Source organism: Eptatretus burgeri, chromosome 6 (genome assembly GCF_056783735.1).
Source record: "Eptatretus burgeri isolate ZD-2024b chromosome 6, Ebu_testis_v1, whole genome shotgun sequence".
NCBI classification, from domain to species: Eukaryota; Metazoa; Chordata; class Myxini; order Myxiniformes; family Myxinidae; genus Eptatretus; species Eptatretus burgeri.
The window spans coordinates 49,338,942-49,356,132 of NC_140966.1; the positions used below are offsets into that span (position 1 = coordinate 49,338,942).

General features: G+C 43.7%; 1 protein-coding gene across 3 annotated transcripts in view; it reads right to left on the reverse strand.

Moving 5' to 3' along the window:
* LOC147024736 (glycine receptor subunit alpha-2-like) overlaps positions 1–17,191 on the reverse strand; it is a 112,523-nt gene that overhangs the window by 39,324 nt on the left and 56,008 nt on the right. For all 3 annotated transcript variants that reach the window (XM_085884946.1, XM_085884944.1, XM_085884945.1), the window contains 3 exons: positions 12,856–13,079; positions 9,975–10,057; positions 9,322–9,456 (listed from right to left, as the gene is read on the reverse strand). In XM_085884946.1, coding sequence (XP_085741072.1) covers positions 9,322–9,456; positions 9,975–10,057; positions 12,856–13,079 — 442 coding nt within the window. The remainder of the gene's footprint in view (positions 1–9,321; positions 9,457–9,974; positions 10,058–12,855; positions 13,080–17,191) is intronic.

A 17,191-nucleotide genomic window follows, 5' to 3' on the forward strand; every position in this document is an offset into this window, starting at 1 on the left:
ACATACATAGATATACACATATATACGTATATATGTATATACAGTGGGGAGAACAAGTATTTGATACACTGCCGATTTTGCAGGTTTTCCCACTTACAAAGCACGTAGAGGTCTGTAATTTTTATCATAGGTACACTTCAACTGTGAAAGACGGAACCTAAAACAAAAATCCTGAAAATCACATTGTATGATTTTTAAATAATTAATTTGCATTTTATTGCATGAAATAAGTATTTGATACATCAGAAAAATAGAACTTAATATTTGGTACAGAAACCTTTGTTTGCAATTACAGAGATCAGACGTTTCCTGTAGTTCTTAACCAGGTTTGCACAGACTGCAGCAGGGATTTTGGCCCACTCCTCCATACAGATCTTCTCCAGATCCTTCAGGTTTCGGGGCTGTCGCTAGGCAACACAGACTTTCAGCTCCCTCCAAAGATTTTCTCTTGGGTTCAGGTCTGGAGACTGGCTTGGCCACTCCAGGACCTTGAGATGCTTCTTATGGAACCACTCCTTAGTTGCCCTGGCTGTGTGTTTCTGGTCATTGTCATGCTGGAAGACCCAGCCATGCCCCATCTTCAATGCTCTTGTTGAGGGAAGGAGGTTGTTGGCCAAGATCTCGCGATACATGGCCCCATCCATCCTCCCCTCAATACGGCGCAGTCGTCCTGTCCCCTTTGCAGAAAAGCATCCCCAAAGAATGATGTTTCCACCTCCATGCTTCATGGTTGGGATGGTGTTCTTGGGGTTGTGCTCATCCTTCTTCTTCCTCCAAACACGGCGAGCAGAGTTTAAACCAAAAGGCTCTATTTTGGTCTCATCAGACCACATGACCTTCTCCCATTCCTCCTCTGGATCATCCAGATGGTCATTGGCAAACTTCAGACGGGCCTGGACATGCGCTGGCTTGAGCAGAGGGACCTTGCATGCACTGCAGGATTTTAATCCAGGACGGCGTAGTGTGTTACTTATGGTTTTCTTTGATACTGTGGTCCCAGCTCTCTTCAGGTCACTGACCAGGTCCTGCCGTGTAGTTCTGGGCTGATCCCTCACCTTTCTCATGATTATTGAGGCTCCACGAGGTGAGATCTTGCATGCAGCCCCAGACCGAGGGAGATTGACTGTTATCTTGAACTTCTTCCATTTTCTAATAATTGCGCCAACAGTTGTTGCCTTCTCACCAAGCTGCTTGCCTATTGTCCTGTAGCCCATCCCAGCCTTGTGCAAGTCTACAATTTTGTCACTGATGTCCTTTGACAGCTCTCTGGTCTTGCCCATTGTGGAGAGGTTGGAGTCTGATTGATTGAGTGTGGACAGCTGTCTTTTATGCAGATAACGAGTTCAAACAGGTGCAGTTAATACAGGTAATGAGTGGAGAATGGGAGGGCTTCTTAAAGACAAAACTAACAGGTCTGTGAGAGCCGGAATTCTTACTGGTTGGTCGGTGATCAAATACTTATTTCATGCAATAAAATGCAAATTAATTATTTAAAAATCATACAATGTGATTTTCAGGATTTTTGTTTTAGATTCCATCTTTCACAGTTGAAGTGTACCTATGATAAAAATTACAGACCTCTACGTGCTTTGTAAGTGGGAAAACCTGCAAAATCGGCAGTGTATCAAATACTTGTTCTCCCCACTGTATGTGTATGCTGGGTCAATGAAAGAACCCACAAAAATGAGCTGGGAACATTTCTCATAATAATTTATTACAATGGGCAAGGAAAGGTATGTGCGACGATCAAGATTTATTGGGGTGTGTTGTGCAGAGATGGGGGGGGGGGAGGGGGTGGCGGGTGTGGTGCAGCAAATAAACAAGCAACTTACAAAAGCGGACACAGAACAGACTTAACGCGAAAATAATAACAATAGTAATGGTAACAATAACGATCTTCTGCAGTCTTACTTAAGCAGACAGGCGCCAGGACACACACACACACACACACACACACACACACACACACACACACACACACACACACACACACACACACACACACACACACACACACACACACCTCTACTGAAAGCCCCGCCTCAACAAAGCAGACTATCCCTTTTTTATTTCTATCCGCCCCCTCCCCCGCTCCCGGCGTGACCCTCATGATCCATCCCCCGCTCAATCACGGGTGGGAGGGAGTTGTTGACGTCATGAATCACAGGATGGGAGGGCTCTTCTTCCTCTTCGCAGAAGAGGGGGAGGGGCATCTCCATTGTTTATGATCGCTCCCTAAGTATTTAATTGAATCACGCAGCGCACAATCGATTTCTTCCCATTAAACAATGGAAGGTGAACTATCTAGGGAACAAGCACTTATCAACAGAATTCAGTTAAGGAACCTGAATGTTGTGTGCAATCGAATTCCCAAATTCGTAACAATATATCGATGTATATAAAGTTGAAAGTGTGTCTGTGTGTGTGTTTGTCTGTGACCTATGCACGCGAAAAGTTCTGGACTGATCCTCACCAAACTTCACATGCTGACAGAACATGGACCCAGGCGTGTCCTGATGTAAAATAATTGTACTTCCGACTTCCGGTTTCCGAATTATGACGTCATCACTTGATTTCGTAACGTTAATTTTTCAAGTTCAGCCAATTGACATGGGGAAAATGCCATATACAATATATCTAACATATGATTTTAAGTTTTTGTTTGTCTGTTTATTTGTTTGTCTGCATGCGCTAATCTCCTGAAAGGTGAAAGATAGGAGCTAACCACTGAAACAAAAAATGTCGGGATGGGCCCTGGGAAGGTTATAGGCTATGTGGCAAGGCCCCTCGGCCCGGGGGGGGGGGGAATGGGGTGTGTTTCCTCCTCACCAACCACCTTAGCCTATGACTGCCAAGGCCCAATAGGGAACTGATACTGTGCTCGTGTCAGACATATATATACATATATATACATATATATATATATATATATATATATATATATATATATATATATATATATATATATATATATATATATATATATATATATATATACACGCATGAACTCCAGAATGTTAAGATTGCCGGCATTTTTCCCGTCACTTTTGCTGATCAATTTAATCAAAAGACGGCATGTTGTACTTCACAAGCATTCTATTCTACTCGATTCACCCTCTCATTTGCCCAAGGTCATCTTCCATCTGCTTGCAAGTCAGCCAACATCACCTTCATTGACCATCCTTGCTGCTTATAAATACATCATGAGCATGAATCACTCTCACTTCATTGTGAAGTGTTGGTCGATTTGGTTTGAACCTCCGTTTAAAATGAGTGAAAATCACCGTCACGCATATTGTAGATCACCCTCCCTATCCCATCTCCAGAAGCTACACGACATCATCACCAGACGAGGAAGGCCTTCGGTGTCCAGCAATGATATGCACCGAAAGGGTGTACTCAGTTCTCACTTCGTTTCTTTGTTTGGTTTGTCCGAGCGATATCTCAGCCATCCTTTGAGCTTGGAAGCTGAAATTTGGGCACAATAGTGAACAAGTGCTTTGGCAAAAATGTTATTTCATTTTTTGATGGATCAACTAATTGATTAATTCCTAATTATTATCGATGTATTAATGACGTATTTATTTTCTTTCTCATCTGGGCAATATCTCAGCACCTTTTGAGCTTGGAAACTGATATTTGGACGCGACGGTGAACAGGTGACTTGGCTATAAAAGGGTATTTTTGAGTTACTGATTAATCAATGAATATATGAATTATTTATTTTTTTCGATTAATTATTTCATTAATTTTCAAAAAGTTACAGATTCCGATGGAACAGTGGTGGTTTAGGTGTGCTCTTAGCCAATGCTCACCTTAGGTCACCGGATGACGGGATTTGGGCAAAGCCTTCGGGACCCCCAATCTTTGATGATAGGAGGGAAACCACGGGGTAACATCCCTGGGTCACATTGCGGGAGAGTGTGTCGGAGTGGTGCTGAGGTGTCGTCCACCAGACAGCGGTCTCCTTGGGTTAACCTGAGGCGGTCCCTTTGGGTGGGTGCCTGGAATGTCCTATCCCGAAGAGAGGATGATCACCTGTCTCTGTTATCATCTGAGCTCAAGCGTTTGGACATCGGGATGGCAGCTCTCTCTGAGGTTCGGAGACCGGATTGCGGTGAGATAATGGTGGGTGGTTACACCTACTATTGGTCTGGTCGCTCTGATGGTTACCATACCCAAGGAGTTGCTGTAGCTGTGTCCAATCATCTGACCCCAATAATAATTGAGGTAACACCGGTCAACGAGCGTATTATGAGATTAAGGATTCGTCACTCCTTAGGTGCCATTTCCCTGATCTCTGTTTATGCTCCGACTGAAGCGAGTGATCTCACTGTGAAAGATGCATTCTACGCCACGCTCGAGTCTGTGGTTGATCAGTGCCCCAGACGAGATACACTTCTAGTCTTGGGGGATTTCAATGCATTGACTGGAACTGATAGGGATGGTTATGAGGTGTGTGTTGGTCCCCATGGGTCAGGAACTATGAACCTGAATAGCACTGAGTTCCTTGACTTTGCAAGAAGTCATGGACTTTGGGTGGCTGGTTCATGGTTTCAGCGCCCACAAGCTCATCGCTGGACTTGGTATTCCAACGCTGGCGGTGCAGCAAAGGAGATTGACCATGTCCTCATTGACGGTCGTTGGAGGATGATCCAGAACTGCAGGGTCTACCGGAGTGCTCAGTTCCTCAATACTGACCACAGGCTTGTTGTAGCAACTCTAAAGCTGCACCTTAAATCCTGGAGAATGGTACCATCCCAGCCGAGGCTGGATGTTGCCAAGCTCAGGGATGAGAGAGTAGCTGAGGAGTTTGCGAACAGGCTGAGTGGACACTTGGGGGTTCTGGGTGCTTTGGGGGGTCCTGAAGAGTTGTGGAGTGCCTTCAAGACCACCATCCTTGATGTTGCCGGTGGATGTCTTGGAACTCACCGCAGGGCAAAGAAGAATTTTGTCTCTCAAGGGACACTGGATACCATTGACCAGAGTCGCAGGGCCAGGCTGAATGGCAGAGCTGAGCTGTTCAGGGAGCTGAGGCGTAAAACTGTACGTGCACTGAGGGTGAACAAGGAGGCCTATGTGCGAGGAATCTGTGAGGGGGTAGAGCATCACCTCTGGACAGGTGATTCTCGTTACGCTTAGAGGGGAATTCGCGCATTGCGTTCATCCAAGCCCATCCCTCGGAGCACTACAGTTCGAGCAGAGAGTGGTAGGCTCTTGAGAGAGGAGTCTGAAGTGAAGGCCCGCTGGGCCGGTTACTTTGAGCTGTTGTACCAGGCTGATCCCGCAGCTGTCGAGTTGGACGTCAAGGGTGTTACAATCCCTGTTGCTGACCCTCGAATCAACTGTGGTCCACCATCGCTTGTGGAAACACGGGCTGCGGTGAACCAGTTGAAAATGGGGCAAAGCTCCAGGGATCTGTGGCATCTATGCTGAACTTCTCAAGGCTGGTGGAAATGCTGCACTCGTGTCGTTGCATGCAGTTTTGTGCTCTGCCTGGAACACAGGCATCATCCCAACTGACTGGAAGAGGGGCCTTGTTGTCCCTCTCTGGAAAGGGAAGGGTGATCGCCAAGACTGCAACAACTACCGAGGGGTGACACTGCTCTCAGTGCCGGGCAAGGTCTTTGCTCGGATAATTCTTGAGAGGGCTCGCCACCATCTGCTTGAGCACCAGTGTCCAGAGCAGTCAGGCTTTACACCAAAGAGGTCAACTATTGACCGTATCCTTGCTCTTCGTGTCCTCACCGAACGCAGACGAGAGTTTCGGCAGGGGCTGCTTGCAGCCTATGTTGATCTCTGTAAAGCGTTCGATTCAGTGAATCGGGATGTCCTCTGGAGGATTCTTGGTCTTCGTGGGGTGCCACCAACACTGATCGATCTGATGTCTGAACTATACTCTGGTACTGAGAGTGCTGTGAAGTGTGGTCGTACCATCTCTGACTTATTTCCAGTTGTTACTGGAGTTCGTCAGGGGTGTGTACTGGCCCCCACACTTTTCAGCACTTGTATGGACTGGATTTTAGGGAAGATGTCAGAGAGATCAAGTTGCGGTGCATCGTTTGGAAATGTCAAGATCTCGGACCTTGATTTTGCAGATTATGTAGTCATCTTTGCGGAGACTTTAGATATCCTTTTGGGGGCCTTCGAGGTGCTGAATGAGGAGTTGGAGCCGCTGGGATTACGGGTTTCTTGGGTCAAAACTAAGATCCAGGCTTTCAGTGACATCTTGGATGCTGCTGTCCTGTCTGTGCTTGATTGTGGTGAGGATGTTGAGGTCGTGGAGAGATTCACTTACCTTGGCAGTGACATTCATGTCTCTGCTGGCTGTGAGTCAGAGGTCAATAGACATCTGGGTCGGGCCTGGGGAGTCATGGATTCACTGGATCATGGGATGTGGCGCTGCCGGTACCGGTGCGGGAGGACGAAAGTCCGAGTCTTCAGGTCCTTGGTACTTCCAGTCTTGCTCTATGGTTGCGAGACTTGGACTCTGACCAAGGATCTGAGACGGAGACTTAATTCCTTTGGTACCAGGTCTCTTCGGAGAATCCCTGGCTATCGCTGGTCGGATTTTGTGTCCAACGAGCGGTTGCTGAGAGAGACTCGGATGAGATTTGTTACCTGCATAGTCCGTGAGCGTCAGTTACGGCTGTATGGACATGTGGCTCATTTTCCTGATGCTGATCCTGCTCACCAGATTCTCTCAGCGAGGGAGTCTCATGAGTGGAGGAGGCCAATGGGCCGACCACGTGCCTCGTGGTTGCAGCAGGTTGACCATCATCTCAAGGAGATGGGGATGGGCCTGGCATCTACCTGGGAGATGGCCAGACGGAGGCCCCTGGAGTACCGGCGGAAAATGGACGCAGTGATGCGCTGTTCTGGCACATGCTCCCATACCTGACCTGACCTTAGCCAATTCATTAAAAAAATTACTTTACGATTATTATTTATTTTAATTGGCTAATTAATCAATCAATTCTTGTGCACCGCTCCCTCCCAATTCCGTCTCCACGTGCTGCACGGCAGCATCGCCAGGTGCTGAAGGCGCCCTGACAATGTTGCGTGCTGGAGGATTTGTTATTTATTTGGCATTGCTACGGTGTACTTTGAATGTACCTGTTAAATTGCTTAAACATTTATTTACCCCGTGGGGTCTTCCACCCCACGGGGTCTAAGCGACGCTCGCGTTCTCTCTTTTTCTTGTGTACAGTTCGTTCGAACGTCTATTTCGCCATTATTCGTGAACAGAATTCGATGAAAATTGACAGGCATATACTAGACACATATGCGCAGGCATTATCTGATCCCAAAGTGCGATTGCGGCCCTTCGGGCCGAGGAATAGCCCATTTTGGCCCATTTTCTTTAAATTGTTATTTCTCGGTTATTGGTGAATGGAACGGAACCAAGCTTGACAGGTATATTCTAGATGTCACTCTGCAGGCACTAACTGAGCCCAAGGTGAGATTATGGCCCTTTGGGCCAAGAAACGAGCCTCTCGGCCCATTTTTAAAAAATTGCTATTTCTCGGTTATTCGTGAAAGAAACCGGACCAAGCTTGACAGGTATATTCTTGAGGTCACTCTGCAGGCATTAACCGAACCCAAAGTGAGATTGCAGCCCTTTCGGCTGACAAACGGATCTATCGGCCCATTTTCTTAAAATTGTTATTTAAAATAAAAAAAAAAATGAAATGCGCTGGGCAAAATTAAGTCGCAAATGATGATATGAAACTATCCTCACTCTTGGGAGGTGTTCTGGTTTATTTTTCTCATGCGATGAAAATCTTACCAAATTTCAGAACTATCTGTCGTCCGTGCTATCGCTCACCTGAGAGTTGTACGAATGAACTCCCATGGGGTATGTTCGCAATTCGAACTTGTTTACATAACATGATGATTTATAATACCAGATACCACCGGGTGGCGCTATAGAGTACACCTTTGCATGTGAATGAAAGATATGCTTCCCTGACAGAAACCATACTTGGTTTATATTCACCTTAGGCAACATGCAAAATTTTGTTGGATTTGGTGAAGTAGTTTTTTTTAGTTTTTGAAGCGTATGTAAACATACAAATTCACTTTTATAGTATAGATATACATATACGAGTATACATTAAACAAAAGAAGAAACACTCACCCAAAATGAGACATGACGCTGACGGCATGACATGACGTCATAAATGCGACATGACATAAATTATGTCAACACATCAGCTCCAAACTAGGAAGGTGTCCTTTTGCCATTCAGGTCTTTGAAGACAGATTTATTGTCACAAATAAATGAAAGCAAAGCCGCTGATCAAGATTTCGCCCTTATTCTGGAATCGTCAGGATGACACATAACCAAGGCGTTTATTTGTGACCATGTGAAGTTGAACAAAAGGAACAGCAAATAAAGAAGGGGAAAATATCAACAGCAGGGCAGAGGGACAAAATAGACAGGGAAGGATAACACGGGATGTGGGCAGGGATGATGGGTAAGGGAGAATGCAGGGAGGAGATGAGATGGAAACAGAAGCAAACTCTCATGAAGGAAAACTGGGAGAAAAAAAATTGGGGGAGTGGTGGAGGGGGAGAGTGGTTTATCAAGGGTACAACGAATCATGGTTTTGGATGGGGGATGATCTGAGATGGTGGTGAATAACTGTCTTGAAGACTTGGAGGGAGGAATTAGATTGAAGGGAATGTGGAAGTTGCTTCCACAGGCAGGAAAAAAGAGGAACAAATGAGTGGAGGTGAGCAGTGATCCTGGATTTTGGGATTTTCACTGGAAGGGGGTCACTGGTGGACCGCGTACTCCCTGCAGAAACCTGGGGGAGGGGGACAAAGCATGGAGAGGGCAGAGGGTGCAAGACCAGAAAGGAGGCAGTAGAAGACAGAGAGACCACCGACCTGTCTGTCATGGGAAAGTGATAGGCCCAGAGACTCAGTCATCTTTATCGTGGGAGATTTGTATGATATTGAAAGCCTTGGTTTCCATGGTGTCAAGCTGAGCAAGGTGTGAGGCAGGGGTACTAAGAAATGTGTTCTGCCCAAGAAAGATCATGGCTGATCGTGAGACCCAAAAGTATGAGTGACTGAACTTCTTCAAGAGGATTTGATACATCTCTGAAATATACCAGTCTGTTACCACAGCAATGCAATTTCAACCACCAAGCTACTTCCATGACATGTCCATCACATATTTAATGGAATTTCAGAAATTGTATGGTAGGTATAACTTGCCCACCCAAATGGTACCAACAGCCCATCTGGCTTTTAGACGAAAAGACATTTTTGCCTGTCAAGTTTATCAGCATTATAATGTGTTACCTTTACCTGTACTATAACCTGATGTGCAAGTGCCTGTTTTCAAACGATGAAGCATGAATTGAGGCAGTTCAAGTTGCTTATCCACTTGTACAGGGTTGTGCTTCTCCCAATGGAACTGAAGATCTTCTATGGAGTATCCATCTGAGCACATCATAAAATACTGACCTTTACTGCAGATCATACCATGTTATACTCCATTCTTACGATGATCAATACTTACAACGTGTACAACATATGCAGAAGTCATTATTCTGGAACCATCGTAACATGACCTAAACTTAATAATACACAACTTAAATGTCCCGCAGGTGTATGCAGAGGTAGTGTGCTTAGTTTTGAACTGTGCACCTTGGCTTCAATTTCCAACCGAATTATAACATGTTATATTGGGATTTCGCAGGCAGATGGGCCACCAAGTTTAACGTCCATTGCTAGGAGCAGGGCACCTTGTGATGCAATGCCCTGGTGATACTCACTAGTTGGTAGACGTTAAATATCTCACAGTGTCTTTTGCAAAGAGAAACTGCTGGGAAATTATTGCTGGGAAACTGTCCAGAGGTTGCTTTTTGACGAGAATTATTATTATTATTTTATTATCATGTCAGAATTAAAATGTTTATTTTCCAAATGCAGCATAAATTCACGATTAAGGTGCTTACAGCTCTCAATCACAATTCGACACTCCTGAGTGTCCATAGGGAAGTATCGAAGATCCATGTTGCACCCAAGGGTGAGGGTGAGTCTGCAAAAACAACACAATTTGTTATTGAATAGAAAGTTAAGTGTCAATTTATGCCAAGGTAAAGAGCAGTCATCTATATAAAGTGACACAATGGCTTTCTCGTTCATCAGACGAAGAATTCGATCACATATGTTGTTTACATTTGCACATTCACTTCTTTTTCTGCTTCTTGCATATGCCAGCTTAGCTGCCATTTTGTTGAGGCATGACTATGGCACTGATGCTGCACCCCTATACCAGAACACTGGTACTCATTTCACCAACCTTGGAAGGATGACAGGCTGAGTCAACCCCATCTGGTGTTAATTCAGTGGTAAACAGGGCTCAATCTCAGGACCCTAAGATCCCAAGCCAGCCACACGAACAATAAAGCCAACACCTGGCTTACATTCACTTTATTATATTTTAGGTATGACTGTAACTGAGTATTATTTTCATGTAAGTGCTTTAACTACTGCATAATTTTTTTTTAACCTGACCGCATTGAAAAAAATTCCATTTTAACTTGGAAAACTTGGAAATCGTTATTGGGGGCATAACACGTCATTGTGCAGTGTTGTGTCAGCATTCGACAAGATACCAATGTGTGGGGTTGTGGTCATTACATGCTCCTAGTCCTACGCAGACATAAGGTTGTGCCCAAGCTGAATGTGGATGGTGTGAATTAGGATGCAAAAAGAAGTGTATTATTTATCTAGTCAATAAAAATGCAAGGAAAGCTTTTTCCTTCTCTGTCGTAATAAGCAGGCAGAAAGCAGAAACAATAATATGTTAAGAAATAGCTTTAAACTTGATGGTGAAGAGAAGAATGCCTGAAGAGCACTGTGAATTATTTAATTCCGGCTTCCAATGCCAGCTTGAGACCGAGTATCCCCTGTCATGTCCAACGTACTTCCTTGGTAAAAATGAAATTGTCATTGCAAACAAGGCTTTTGTCCATAGTTCAATGGAGTACTGCTCTATCTTTTCAGCAGGTTCCTCGCTTCAAACCTGTCTGTTGGATGTTGTCAAATTCAAAGCTCTTGAAATCATTGAAATCTCCCTCAAGAGGAAGCAGAAACACAAGGCCTGATGCTCTCTCATTGCAGACATATTTGTGGCCTTTGTTTTTGAGATCCTCTCTTCCGGTCTTGCTCCCTCTTTCAGATATCTTTTCCTCCTAAGCCCTCCAGAACACACATCTTCTTCCAAGATACCCCTTGCTCACCTTCCAAATTCCAGGCTTACTATCCACTTCGATTCCTTTGTTTCTCTTTCACCCTCTTATATAACCACCTTTCCAAGTTTGTTGAATCCTACTCTTCCTTACAGAACTTCAAATTCACACCACCACATCAAGTCCAATCTCCATTCCGACTCATCTAATTTCCTATCCCCAATTACCCTCCCCTATACCACCTCTCTTACTTGCTGGTTACTATGTTTGTTTCCCACTCTTTCCTCTTTTCGTCTTCTATCAATCCCTTCCTGTTTGTCGGCCTTTTGCTACACTGCCCCTTTCAGGCTGTTGCACCTGTAACACTTGTTACCTTGCTTCTTCAATGTGTCTAGATTTTGTATCCAAAAAAGCTGTGCTCTTCTAATGCCGAGAATGCCAATCTCCAAGGAGAGTGAACTTGCATATTCAGATTGCCATGGCAACTAAAATGCAGGTTTTTCTTTGCTTTTGATTTAAATTGAAAAAATATGGTCATGATCAAAACAGAACACCAAATACTGCATTGGAGTCATCAGAAGGAACCAGAAGAAGTAAAGAGAAAAGATGGAGTCATCAGGAGGAACCTGGAGAGGATTCGGGTTTCAGCTGCTACTCCACAACCCTCAAACCCATTCAGATGTAGCCAAGTGAACCTTACAGAAAAATTTTTGCAAGAATTCACTTCTCCTGTGAGAGATAGATAACGAAATGGAGGAAGTGAGTAAAAGAGATGAAAGAGAAGAAAAAGCAAGAATTAGAATGAATAAAGAGAATTGTGAAAAAATTTGAAAGAAGTGTGAAAGGAACTTGGACAGATAGATTTCAGCAGTTACTCCGCAAGCTCAAACTTAGCAACATGTAGAAGCTACCAGCGGTCCATCAGCGGGAAAGCACAGTCCAAACAGCATCACGATATGGTACAAACATAAGGAAACGGGGGAACAAAATACTGCGTTAGAGTCATGAGAAGGAACCCAGAAATTGACAAAATGGCTGAAGTACATCTGACTGTGACACCAAAAAGACGTTAAAGGAAGATTACTTGAAAGCATATTACCTACATTGTATTACATTTACATAATATCACCACGTAAACCAAATAATAATGGTGCTCAGATGTTTGGCCTCTTTGATGCCGCATCATCGTCCCTGTTAACTTGTGATACAGCCTATCCAGTGAGTTGGAAAGCCATGAAACACATCAATTACAACTAATGTTTAATGTTTTCGTCAAGATTAATGATGGAAGTGTAAAATTCTTATTTGCATCCTCCAATAATCTGCGCATCACCTGGCTGTGTTGATTCACATCCCAAATGGTTTGTTCAATGCTCAAACGTCAGTACACCCAGAAGGTAAGGAGCTCTGGGAGTCTGATTTCCTGAAAAAAGTGGCTTGTGTCCTGATCCTTTGAAAAAATATTGCTTTGTGTCATGTTGCAGATTGTTTTCATTGCTGCAACATTGCAGTCATTAAAAAAAAACATGACCTTCGCAAGGTTCAGTCTCAACAATATAAGTTTCCGCCAAAATACTAATTCAGCTACAAGTGTGAAACAACAGATATCGACTTCCTGCACAATATGCCAATGATCACTTACCGTGTGCTGTAGAGAATGTCGCCATTACGAAATAATCGAAGCATATGGTTGTTAAAGTTGGCATTATGGAAACTTGCTGCCTTCTCATTGGAGAAAAACAAGCTTGGGTGCCAGAAAGATTCCAGGAGAGCGGCATCCACAGCCAAGTGAGGGTCTTCGAAACCGTGATATTCAAGGCGGGGATCATTCCACCGCTGGCGTAGAAAAATGTTAATTTTGAAATCCTGCAAGGGTTGAAATAGGCCACAGGAAATCATCATAGATTAACAGCTGTGATGAACCATTACAATAATACAAGGCTATGTATGTATGTATGTATGTATGTATGTATGTATGTCTCCTACTATGCACGTACGTAGTATGTATGTGTATGTATGATCATTATAGAATCAAAAACAGCTGGGCCAATCTTCACCAAAATTTGCACACATGTTTGGGATGTCCAAGGTCAGGTCATGGGCAAAAAATAATCCACTATTACCCTCCCCCCCCCCGGCGAAAATGGGGAGATGACTTGCGATTTTTACCTGTGCATGGAGAATACTCTAAGTACTTTAACCACTGATCCCTGCTGGAGGGAGTGGGAACTGACACCTTTTTTTTTTTTTTCGCTCAGAGAGTATGGGTGTTACTTTTACAAAAGGAGATGTATCCTTCCATCAAGTGAAGAAGAAGCAGGACCTCAAGCAAAGAGGGGGTATTGACATCATATTTTAGCCCCAGTGGGACAGTGTTACTCATTAAATATCAAACAACATGTCTTTACCAGTAATCAACAGAGCCTAATGTTTACTAGTCCTGGCGCTGGGGGGGGGGGGGGAGTTAGTGTCCATCACTCTTCTACTTCGTTACCTTGGATTTTCTTGTTCTATATACTAAGACCTTCAAGAAAAGTTTGGGTAACACTTCCAGACAAAGTACGTTTTCTCTACAGCCCCGGCCAAACATTTACGGTTTCGCCCGTAGTTATCCAAATTGACGATATCGGAGTTCCTGGGAAAATGTCATAATCCTGCACACGGAAATGGTTTATTTTGCTCTGGTTTGATTTTTGGAGTGCATTTAACTAATTTCTATTGTGATTTGTTACACTAAATGCATAAAATATCCAGAAATTGCCATATTTTAGATAATTGTTTATGACATCACTTCCGGTTACAACCATACCATATTATATCGGGGTACTATTACCAGATATAGCTTCAAATGCCACCAATAAATATTATAACAACCTTGCAAGGTTGTTTGCAATCACTTTCTAAAGGAATTTAGGAATACAACATGAGGAATTCATCTATAACTGTTAGTTTTGTATGAGTAGTAGCTTTAAACACGCTACATTACCCCTAATGTTTGTTGATTAAGCTGGTTGACGATATTCATCTCTTTCAAGAAATTACAATGACTGGTTTAGCTCTGATCTGATTGTAGGCGTATATGCAACAGCTTGCTGGTATTATACATTGGGAAAAAATTAAGATGTTTATAAATGACACAATTTATTCAAAACGTTCATGAATGTCACTTCCAATATGAAACATACTCAAAACTGCAGGAGTTACCATCTTTATTTAAATATACCGAGAAATCCGCAGTTGTAGAATCATACAATATTCTAAAACAGTTGTTTAAACCAACCAAAGTACGACATATATCATATATTGAACACTGATGCTTAAATGTAAGACAATGTAATAACAAGAATTGCTATCATATGCGAGAATAGTTCTCACGAGAGAGCAACAAAGGATGAAACTTAAATATCCCGTGAAATGGGCCGTTGTAGAATCATACAATATTCTAAAAAGTTGTTTAAAACAAGCAAAGTACTACATATAGTACATGTATCATATATTGAACACTGATGCTTAAATGTAAAGGCCCAGTCACACCTTGACGTTTTCGCCAGCAATGGCAACATATTAAAATGTATGTAAAACGCTGGCTTACGTTGAACTTTTGATTTATTTTTTTAAAGATTCGGACGTATTCATAACGACTTGGTCTTATGCATAACGTATTAGTAATGGACACAGAACGTTTCGTTGTGTTATAGATAACTTATACCAACGAATGCTGAACCTGTTGTCGGCCTTCACAACCTATGCCCAACGATAGTCTAACTTATGCATAGCGCTGCACGCATCGCCGACGATGACATGGCGTAGGTTATGAAAAGGCTGCCGCACAACGATTCAAATCATAACCGCCGCAGAAATGGAAGTGTCAACATCGCAGTCACACCTTGGCGATCTTGCCAGCGTATGCCAACCTCTGAAAAATGCGTCTAAAACACTGGCGCACGTCGAATACGGTATGGGTAAGTTTGGTATGCGTGAATAGAATGCTAAAGTACGCTATCATACGTCGTATTAAGTGGAGTACGTCTTGTAATTTTAAACATGTTGAAAATTTTACGACGTACTTGCCGTATGACACACGCTCCGCATGCGATGGGAATAAGTTGTACGCACGATATGCGATCATTGAAACACATCGACACACGTTACTTGTAAGGTACTCATAAGTCGAAACACGTCAAGGTAATGGTTAGCGTCAGTGTTCCAGACTCCCGGTTTTTTTTTCTTCAGTGTGACGGTGTTCAGTGGACAGTGCAGTTATGATTTAAATCGTTGAGCGGCAGCCTATTAATTATATTGTATTATATTATAACCGCACTAGAAATCAAAGTGTCAAAATCATCATCATACCGAAGGAAGGAAGGAAGAAAAAAAAAAAACAGGGAGTCTGGAACACTGACGCTAACCATTACCTTGATGTGTTTCGACTTATGAGCACCTTACAAGTAACGTGTGTCGATGTGTGTCACCGATCGCGTAACGTGAGTACAACACGTTACTCATAGGTTAGAAATAAGTTTCGGATACGCTAAACATTACCTCGACGTGTTTCGACTTATGAGTAACTTACAAGTAACGTGTGTCAACGTGGGTCAACGATCGCGTAACGTGAGTACAACACCTAACTCATAGGTTAGAAATAAGTTTCGGGTACACTAAACATTACCTCGATGTGTTTCGACTTATGAGTAACTCACAAGTAACGCGTGTCGACGTGTGTCAACGATCGCGTGACGTGCCTACAACTAATGGCCAGCGTTATGCAGAACGTGTGAGTCATACGCTGGCATAAGTCTTAAAATTTCAAGTATGGAAAATTTGAGGACAACCGAAAAGTACAACGTTTAAAGCCAGCGTACAACGACGTATGGCAGTGTTTTTCAGCGTGCTCTCAAATGTTATCAAAACTTACCCATAACGTATTCGACGTGTACCAGCGTTTTAGACAAATTTTCCAAAAATCGGCATAAGCTGGCTAAAACGTCAAGGTGTGACTGGGCCTTAAGACAATGTAATAACAAGAATTGTTATCATATGCGAGCATAGTTCGCACGAGAGAGCAACAAAGGACGAAACTTAAATATCCTGTGAAATGGGCAGTTGTAGAATCTATATATTAATACTGAAGGACCAATTTTGTGCTCCTCCTAGCGGTCGCGTCACGTTTTTCTCGGTACTGTGACCTGGACTGAAAGAAACTTCGTACCTGTAAGAGTGCATCGCACATCGTGGCAATAGTCAACCTTCAACTCTGAAGCAGAAGAAACACTTTTCATTTTACATTCGTTTACATGGCGACGTGTGACGTCACCGCTGAGAGGCGTCAGGACGTCATGACATCATCGGTCATTTGCTGACGTCATTACGTTTGTCGTCGACAGACCGTCACCGCTGAGAGGTGTAATTCCACTCCTCGAAAATAGCGTCTGCAATGTAAAACCCTCTTCTGCACATGCTGACTACTTCAGAATGTGAATTTGACACGAAAAATGGAACAAGAAACATTGTATCTTCAATCTATACATGAATACTGAAGGACCAATTTTGTGCTCCTCCTAGCGGTTGCGTCACATTTTTTTTCGGTACTGTGACCTCGACTGAAAGAAACTTCGGACCTGTAAGTGTGCATCGCACATAGTGGCAATAGTCAAACTTTCTGAAGCAGAATAAACACTTTTCGTTGAGACGGGGGGCGAGGAGTGAAGAGACGGGGGCGGTGGATGAAGAGGCGGGGGCGGGGAATGAAGAGACGGGGGCAGGGAATGAAGAGACGGGGGCAGGGAGTGAAGAGGCGGGGGCAAGGTAAGCAAATTTTTGTGCGGGGGTAAGCAAATTGAAAGCGGGAGACGGGGGAAATGGGGAGGGGGATGAGTGGGCGGGGGCTGGGGTGAATTAGGCAGGGTTGAGTGTGAGGGGGTGGACAGGGGGCAGGGGCCCGGGGACAAGTGGGGCGGGGAATCAAGAGATGGGGGGCG